The 10,253-nt window shown below is 45.0% G+C and overlaps 1 protein-coding gene across 1 annotated transcript in view; it reads left to right on the plus strand.

Moving 5' to 3' along the window:
* The window catches only part of LOC106591065 (ADAMTS-like protein 3), a 70,830-nt gene extending 63,913 nt beyond the window's left edge, over nucleotides 1–6,917 (plus strand). The window contains exons 19-22 of the mRNA XM_045708304.2: nucleotides 1,742–1,946; nucleotides 4,319–4,422; nucleotides 5,615–5,829; nucleotides 6,344–6,917. Of these exons, the coding sequence (XP_045564260.2) occupies nucleotides 1,742–1,946; nucleotides 4,319–4,422; nucleotides 5,615–5,829; nucleotides 6,344–6,462 (643 nt within the window). The 3' untranslated portion in view covers nucleotides 6,463–6,917. The remainder of the gene's footprint in view (nucleotides 1–1,741; nucleotides 1,947–4,318; nucleotides 4,423–5,614; nucleotides 5,830–6,343) is intronic.
* Nucleotides 6,918–10,253: the final 3,336 nt, after the last annotated feature.

The following is a 10,253-nucleotide window of genomic DNA, read 5'->3' on the forward strand; positions in this document are numbered from 1 at the left end:
CAACGAAGGTAGAAGTTCATTGCCCCTCACTCCTCCGCTGGCAAGAGTCGATTATGCAGGTCATCCAGAAAATAAATGAGCCTCTCTGTATTGTAGGGGCCAATGAGTGGTTTGTGTAACAGCAAACCATCATTGGACAGTGCTGCACACATTGTGATATTGCTCCTCTCTGGCCTGGGACATCCACGGTTGCTCTCTGTCCAATCACATTTCTTCCCCTGCGGTGTGTTTTTGACAGGTTGAATCCAGCTTCATCCACAAAGATGAATGTATGTGCAGTTTGCCTGACTTCCATCTCCATTACTCTCTAAAATACAGTAAATCCACAGTTTTACAGTACTTTACATTATGCATAGCTGTGTATGTACCCTGTTTGGTAACGAGACTAAAAACAGGACACTTGAGTAGGCTTTCAGCTAAAATTGCAATCAGCTGTGTTTGGAATGATTCAATATTATGCTGAGATTTTCTGTGTTTCAATCTGCAGAAAATTTGCCATCATTCTGTTTTGAATGTGTTTTTAACCGTTTTGGAAACAGTGTGTTAGGATTTGAAAAACAAGTGCTGAAAATATATAGTTTTGCAGGTGGTGGAGTATGAATGAGAAAATAGTTCATGAATTTCAGAGAATGTGTGTGAAAGCAATGAAAAATGATTCACAGTTTGGTCCACCTACACTTCTGTTTCGCTGACTGTGTGAAGAGTTTTGTCAATGTGACTTCAGTTTTGACCAATGCATCTTAGCAATTGAAAAAGACTAAGTTAAGCCGCCTACATATTTCTGTACTGAATGAAATATCACTACCTCTTTTAAAACCATGTTGATCTTTATTTCCCAAACACAATTCAACACAGGCACAATCGCTTGTCTTTTAATCATTTTAAGCATCTTTTAACACAGGCTTAACACCTAACAAACACTGTACCCTTTAACACAGGCTTAACACCTAACAAACACTGTACCCTTTTAACATAGGCCAGGCCCTGTTGTTACCTCATATCCCAGCGATAATGCTTTGCATTACTTTGCATTACACCTAGGAAGAAAACACGTACATTTGCTTAACTTGCCATTGGCTCAACTTACCCGAAGGCAAACATTTTAAATTTATTAGCCCACACAGATACAAGGATGCACTTTCATGCTAGGTTTAGGACCTCATATTGAAGCTTATAGAGAGGCCAACTGATGTATAGAACAATCTTTAAATTATCTACTTTAGTTTAGATACAAGCATCATAAAAATCTTATTTTTTGGACATAACTTGTTTACCGCTTTGTCCATGTTGTTTCTTCCTTCACAGACTCCATGAAATTATGACCCTCTTCCTAAATGTTTGGTCAAATTCTATATTTTGTGTATGGTTTCCTAGAAACAAGAGTGGCTCAACTTACCCCTTTGGCTCAACTTACCCCAGCCTGCCCTACCCACTGAAATCCCTGGGCAGAACATTGAGTCCTGATCATTGAGATATATGGCCTTATGCATTAAAGAGGCTAGTCAGGATCTAACACTACATGAGTTGTTTTATTCCTTCCTTCCCCCTGAGCCTGGTTCCTCTCTAGGTTTCTTCCTTCTAGGGAGTTTTTCCCAGCCAAAATGTTTTGACTTTTCCTTCTGCTTTGCTTGCTCTGTAGAGGTTTAGGTCAGGTAACTGTAAAGCACTTTGTGACATGTACTGATGTAAAAAGGAATATATATAATCAATGTTATTTAATTGATTGATTGTTCTCTCCCAGCTGGGTAGCATCCGTGTGGTCTAAGTGTTCCACTTCCTGTGGGCGGGGCTGGAGACAGCGGCAGGTGTCCTGTGGGCAGGTGGAGTCGGGGGGAGCGGTGAGGACGCTAGCGCCATCTGTCTGTGGGAGGAACACGCGGCCTGCAGACAGACAGGAGTGTACCTGCGACAACTGTCCAGCCTGGGTTACCAGCCCCTGGGGAAAGGTACAGACGCAGTCACAAACACACCCACACCCGCCCCCATACTCGCACACACACCCGCACAAACACACACAGACACTCATGGATAGACGCACACGAACAGACGCACCCACACCCGCACACACAGACCACACAGACACACACAGACACCACACAGACACACACAGACACCATACAGACACAGACACCACACACACACAGACGACACACACACACACACACACACACACACACACACACACACACACACACACACACACACACACACACACACACACACACACACACACACACACACACACACACACACACACACACAACACATACACACAGACACCACACAGACACACACAGACACCACAGACACACAGACACACACAGACATCATACACCACACACACACAGACACCACACACACACAGACGACACAGACACCACACAGACACCACACAGACACACACAGACACCACACACAGACACACACACAGACACCACACAACTATACTGCTCAAAAAAATAAAGGGAACACTTAAACAACACAATGTAACTCCAAGTCAATCACACTTCTGTGAAATCAAACTGTCCACTTAGGAAGCAACACTGATTGACAATAAATTTCACATGCTGTTGTGCAAATGGAATAGACAACAGGTGGAAATTATAGGCAATTAGCAAGACACCCCCAATAAAGGAGTGGTTCTGCAGGTGGGGACCACAGACCACTTCTCAGTTCCTATGCTTCCTGGCTGATGTTTTGGTCACTTTTGAATGCTGGCGGTGCTTTCACTCTAGTGGTAGCATGAGACGGAGTCTACAACCCACACAAGTGGCTCAGGTAGTGCAGCTCATCCAGGATGGCACATCAATGCGAGCTGTGGCAAGAAGGTTTGCTGTGTCTGTCAGCGTAGTGTCCAGAGCATGGAGGCGCTACCAGGAGACAGGCCAGTACATCAGGAGACGTGGAGGAGGCCGTAGGAGGGCAACAACCCAGCAGCAGGACCGCTACCTCCACCTTTGTGCAAGGAGGAGCAGGAGGAGCACTGCCAGAGCCCTGCAAAATGACCTCCAGCAGGCCACAAATGTGCATGTGTCTGCTCAAATGGTCAGAAACAGACTCCATGAGGGTGGTATGAGGGCCCGACGTCCACAGGTGCTTACAGCCCAACACCGTGCAGGACGTTTGGCATTTGCCAGAGAACACCAAGATTGGCAAATTCGCCACTGGCACCCTGTGCTCTTCACAGATGAAAGCAGGTTCACACTGAGCACATGTGACAGACGTGACAGAGTCTGGAGACGCCGTGGAGAACGTTCTGCTGCCTGCAACATCCTCCAGCATGAACGGTTTGGCGGCGGGTCAGTCATGGTGTGGGGTGGCATTTCTTTGGGGGGCCGCACAGCCCTCCATGTGCTTGCCAGAGGTAGCCTGACTGCCATTAGGTACCGAGTTGAGATCCTCAGACCCCTTGTGAGACCATATGCTGGTGCGGTTGGCCCTGGGTTCCTCCTAATGCAAGACAATGCTAGACCTCATGTGGCTGGAGTGTGTCAGCAGTTCCTGCAAGAGGAAGGTATTGATGCTATGGACTGGCCCGCCCGTTCCCCAGACCTGAATCCAATTGAGCACATCTGGGACATCATGTCTCGCTCCATCCACCAACGCCACGTTGCACCACAGACTGTCCAGGAGTTGGCGGATGCTTTAGTCCAGGTCTGGGAGGAGATCCCACAGGAGACCATCCGCCACCTCATCAGGAGCATGCCCAGGCCTTGTAGGGAGTTCATACAGGCACGTGGAGGCCACACACACTACTGAGCCTCATTTTGACTTGTTTTAAGGACATTACATCAAAGTTGGATCAGCCTCTACTTTGGTTTTCCACTTTAATTTTGAGTGTGACTCCAAATCCAGACCTCCATGGGTTGATAAATTGGATTTCCATTGATTATTTTTGTGTGATTTTGTTGTCAGCACATTCAACTATGTAAAGAAAAAAGTATTTAATAAGATTATTTCATTCATTCAGGATGTGTTATTTTAGGATGTGTTATTTTAGTGTTCCCTTTATTTTTTGGAGCAGTATATTTGTCACAACATTACCTTTGTTATCATTGACATACATGCATGATGTTTGCATACTGTGTAATTGATGTTCTGGGATGAAGTTTCCTCTATATGCAGACCTAGTATCAGCTTCTCCTTCCCCAACTTTAACCTTTAGTGGGGGGATATGCTAAACTGACCCAAAATCCCTGTCTAGGGCCAATTGGCTTCTACTTCAACCAACGCATTACTACAAAGAAGTCCTGAATAAAGTTGCAGGCTGTGAAACGTTCCTTGTTTCGTATTGTGAAAACATGTTAATTGCCCACAGTGCTCGGGGAAATGTTTGGGTCCCACCCTTACAGTCCAGAAGAGGTCGGTGATATGTAGACATTTCAACGGCACCACACACCCTGACTGTGACCCCAGAGAAAGGTAAACACACACCACAGGAGGTTGGTGGCACCTTAATTGGGGAGGACGGGCTCGTGGTAATGTATGGAGCGGAATCAGTGGAATGGTTTCCATTCCATTTGTGCCGTTCCGGCCATTATTATGAGCCATTCTCCCCTCAGCAGCCTCCTGTGACACACATACACACACACACACACACACACACACACACACACACACACACACACACACACACACACACACACACACACACACACACACACATACACACACACACATGCACACACACGCACACACACACACACGCACACACAAACACATGCACACACATATACACACACACACACAGTCTAATTTCCTCCTGTCTCGTTTAGCTGAATCTGGTCATGAATAGCGTGGTTGTTGAACAAGTTGAGGAGACTAAAATACTTGGTGTTACCTTAGATTGTAAACTGTCATGGTCAAAACATATTGATTGTAATGGTTGTAAGATGGGGTTGAGGTCTGTCCGTGATAAAGATATTTTTTGACACCACACTCCACAAAGCAAGTCCTGCAGGCTCTAGTTTTGTCTTATCTTGATTATTGTCCAGACATATGGTCGAGTGCTGCAAAGAAGGACCTAGTTTAGCTGCAGCTGGCCCAGAACAGAGCGGCATTTTTTGCTCTTCAATAATATGCATGACAGTCTCTCTCAGCTAAGAGTTGAGGAATAACTGACTGCATCGCTTCTTGTTTTTATAAGAAACAGGAATTTGTTGGACATTCCTAATTGTTTGGATAGTCAACTTACACACAGCACTGACACACACACTTACCCCACCAGACATGTCACCAGAGGTCTTTTCACAGTCCCCAGGTCCAGAATGAATTCAAGGAAACATACAGTATTATACAGAGCCATGAGTGCATGGAACTCCCATCCTATATAGTACAAGTGAACAGCAAACCTGGTTTAAAAAAAACGAATAAATCAACACCTCACGGCACAATGCCTCTCCCCATGTGACCTACTTATTGTGTGTATGTACTAACATGTATGTGGAAATGAACAAAAACACACACACACGTATGTATTGTAAAGTCTTTTGTCTGTAATGTATTTTTTGTTATATGTCAGATTCCAGTAAGACTCGCTGTCTCCATTGGTTCCGGCTAAATGGGATCCTAATAAAATCAAATCCTTCCCTCTATCTCTCTTTGTCTCCCTCAGGCCCGTCTCAGTGCGTAACTGTTCGTCGGAGCTATGTGACGTGCACTGGCGCGTGGGGCCGTGGCGAGCGTGCACGGCAGCCTGTGGCAGCGGGTTTCAGTCTCGCAGGGTGGACTGTGCCCACCGCAGGAGTGGCAGAACCCTGGCAGACCAACACTGCACCTGGCACAGACGCCCAGCCACCTGGCAGCACTGCAACGCCACCACCTGTGGAAGTGAGTGTGTAGTGTTTTTACCATGTTACCATGTTACTCTCACTGCCTTTCCTCTGACTTCTGAAGCTGTGGAATATGTCATTGGAGTGGCTTGGCATATTTTTGTCAAAAAAAACACCTATTACAAAAACGGTGACTTCGCACAAGTAAAATCGCACAAACCCTCTTTTTAAACTGTTAAACTGCTTTTTAACAGTCCAGACCCAAATCTATATGGACATTTACACTGATGTTGAATTTTAGCCCGAATTTGACGTAATGCCAGACTCTTTGCTTTCTGCTACTTTTTAATGGAAATATGGCAAGCATTCTATTCCCTATATAGTGCACTACTTTTTACCAGAGTCCTATAAGAGCCCTGGTTAAAGTAGTGCCCTATAAAGGAAATAGGGTGCCATTTGGGACATAACCATGTTCTTCTGTGGGGAGAATGAATGTTATTTTATGCCAAAATGTAGAGTTTCAGCATTTAACACTTTCTATGTTGTCTCTGTGTGTCTGTGTCTCTGTGTAGGTGAATGTAAAGACACCACCCACTACTGTGCCGTGGTGAAGAGGTTAAAGCTTTGCCCCATCGACATGTACAAGCAGAGGTGTTGTGAGTCCTGTTTACAGGAGGATGGCTCCACCTAGTGCTCTAGGAGGAAGTTGCCCCTAGATGCTGGTCTTGGGTTAGTTTTGCATTTCCTCCACTAGTGGTTAAGGCTGGGAATGGGGAGGAGAAGCTGATCTTAGATCTGTACCTAGAGGAAACTTCACCCCTGAGCTTTGAGACACCGTGTGGACAACATAACTCTTGGAATCATGGATGGAGGGATAGATGGATGGATGGATGGATGGAAGGAAGGAGAGATGGATTGAGGGAGGGATGCATGGAAGGAGGGATGGATTGAGGGAGGGATGGACGGAAGGAGGGATGGATTGAGGGAGGGAGGGATGGATGGATGGATAGAGGAATAGATTGAGGGAGGGATGGATGGATGGATGGAGGGATAGATTGAGGGAGGGACGAAGGCTTGGATTGAGGGAGGGATGGATGGAGGGATAGATTGAGGGAGGGATGGATGGAGGGATAGATTGAGGGAGGGATGGATGGATAGATTAAGGGAGGGATGGATGGATGGATGGATGGATGGATGGATGGATGGATGGAGGGATGGAGGGAGGGAGGGAGAGATAGATTGAGGAAGGGATGGATGGAGGGATAGATTGAGGGAGGGATGGACAGAGGGATAGATTGAGGGATAGATGGATGGATGGATGGATGGATGGATGGATGGATGGATGGATGGATGGATGGATGGATGGATGGAGGGAGGGATGGAGGGATGGAGGGATAGATTGAGGGAGGGATGGATGGAGGCTTGGATGGATGGAAGGAAGGAGAGATGGATTGAGGGAGGGATGCATGGAAGGAGGGATGGATTGAGGGAGGGATGGATGGACGGAAGGAGGGATGGAATGAGGGAGGGAGGGATGGATGGATGGATAGAGGAATAGATTGAGGGAGGGATGGATGGATGGATGGAGGGATAGATTGAGGGAGGGATGGATGGAGGCTTGGATTGAGGGAGGGATGGATGGAGGGATAGATTGAGGGAGGGATGGATGGAGGGATAGATTGAGGGAGGGATGGATGGATAGATTAAGGGAGGGATGGATGGATGGATGGATGGATGGATGGATGGATGGATGGATGGATGGATGGATGGATGGATGGAGGGATGGAGGGAGGGAGGGAGAGATAGATTGAGGAAGGGATGGATGGAGGGATAGATTGAGGGAGGGATGGACAGAGGGATAGATTGAGGGATAGATGGATGGATGGATGGATGGATGGATGGATGGATGGATGGAGGGAGGGATGGAGGGATAGATTGAGGGAGGGATGGATGGAGGCTTGGATGGATGGATGGATGGATGGATGGATGGATGGATGGAGGGATAGATTGAGGGAGGGAGGGAGGGATGGATGGAGGCTTAGATTGAGGGAGGGATGGATGTCGGGAGGGATGGATGGATGAATGGATTGAGGGAGGGAGGGATGGATGAATGGATTGAGGGAGGGATGGATGGATGGAGGGATAGATTGAGGGAGGGATGGATGGAGGCTTGGATTGAGGGAGGGATGGATGGAGGGATAGATTGAGGGATGGATGGCGGGATAGATTGAGGGAGGGATGGAGGCTTGGATGATGGAGAGAGATTGAGGGAGGGATGGATGGATGGATGGATGGATGGATGGAGGGATAGATTGAGGGAGGGATGAAGGCTTGGATTGAGGGAGGGATAGATGGAGGGATAGATTGAGGGATGGATGGATGGATGGATGGATGGAGGGATAGATTGAGGGAGGGATGGAGGCTTGGATTGAGGGAGGGAGGGAGGGACCATGTAACATGGTAGACTGGTCATAGCCTGAGACTGTTTGGAGTTCAAGTCTGCTTTAAAGACACTACCCCCACAACATTGAGGAAATCTTTCTCACTTCTTCGTCACAACCTAAATGGATATTCCTCCCAATAATGATGCCCCAATGACTTGATTAGACTGAGAAAGAGACACGGGGGGTGTTTGCCGGAGACCCTTTGGTGAAGACAAGCGTGCACAGATATGGAGTGAAGGAATTTTTCAGGTGGCCCAACCAATGTAATTTGATGCAAGCCTCAAATCTGGACCTATGGCCTTAGAAATGTAACACTTTACCAATACTAGCTATTATCCCAATGACACATGTAACAAGTGAGCGCAAAGGTGTGTGTAAAGTGTGTGTGCTGTTAACCCATTCCTAAAGGAGAGAGCAGTCTTTAAATGGCCTTGTCATTGTTTTCCACGGTAATGTGCACTGAATGGAAGAACAGAAAGAAAGAATGCTCTAGCAACAAAACACCAATAGAAGCAGTGGTTTATGGGTATCCTGTGTTTATTGTTTTTAATTTATAACAAATGAATGTATGATTATACTGTTCATGGTGGTGGAAAAAGTATCGAATTGTCATACTTGCGTAAAAGTAAAGATCCTTAATAGAAAATGACTCAAGTAAAAGTGAAAGTCACCCAGTAAAATACTACTTTAGTAAAAGTCTAAAAGTATTTGGTTTTAAATATACTTAGGTATCAAAAATAAAAGTATAAATCATTTCAAGTTCCTTTTATTAAGCAAACCAGATGACACCATTTTTTTTATTTTTTATTTAAAACACACTCAGACATAATTTACAAACTAAGCATTTGTGTTTAGTGAGTCCGCCAAATCAGAGACAGTAGGGATGACCAGGGATGTTGTCTTGATAAGTGCGTGAATTGTTAACATTTTCCTGTCTCGCTAATAAGCATTCAAAATGTAACAAGTACTTTTAGGTGTCAAGGAAAATGTATGGAGTAAAAAGTACATTGTTTTCTTTAGGAATGTTGTGAGGTACATGTAAAGTACAGATACACAGAGTATTTTTAAGTATTTTTACTTAAGTACTTTACACCACTGACTGTACATGTACATACAGTATACAGTAGGAACTGGTCTGGATGTGTGATGCAGAATCCTATAAGACCATTCACATGCGTGAAGGCAAAGGGATGTCAGATTGTAGTGGAACGTCATTGACATAAGAAAACAACAATCTGAACCAAATCATTTGCATTAGAACCTACTAGTCAGACAGTAGGAGGAAAAGCGGTTTCAAAATTATTTATTGGATTTTGCATATTTGCCATAACAGTTAACATTCAATGTGTACATACATTTTAAACATATTCATCAGAGTACAGTGCATACAGTAGTATGTATTTTGTGAGATAATAATTGTCCACAGAAATGATCACTGTTTGGAATAAATAGGCCCTGCAGTGACTGAGAGAGGTATGGGTTGTGTTCCCAATGGCACCCAATCGTATTCCCTACATCAGGGGTCGGAAACAGGTGGACGCCGGGCCAAAATCTATTCCCATTAATAACAAGAGAGACATATGTGATCGTATCTCAATGTAATCAAGGTATGAACTTATTATTTTCCAATTCAATCTATTTTTCTGCTTGCTTGTGGTCCATTTGCATTGTACACATTTCTATAATGATGTTCCGGGCCCCGCCCACCACCACTGCCCTACATACTGCAGTACTGGTCAAAAGTAGTGCACTATGTAGGGAATACAGTGCCATTTAGAATGGGCCCCGAGAGAAAACATGACTGTCATATTTCTCTGTTTGAAAAATGGGGTCTGTTCCTTTTTACTATTGTTTTGGTTATCCAACCAATGTGCTGCATTGTAAAATGTCTTGTAAATACTGTGTTTTTAAGTGCAATATTGTACATTGAGAGTATGTAGATTTTCTGTGGGACTTTATTTTCTTACCTTATGTAGTTGTCTTAACTCCTGTTTAAAAGACTGGATATAAACCGTACAGTACATTAATAAACACTTGC

The sequence above is a fragment of the Salmo salar genome, chromosome 26, assembly GCF_965601325.2.
Source record: "Salmo salar chromosome 26, fSalSal1, whole genome shotgun sequence".
Classification (NCBI taxonomy): domain Eukaryota; kingdom Metazoa; phylum Chordata; class Actinopteri; order Salmoniformes; family Salmonidae; genus Salmo; species Salmo salar.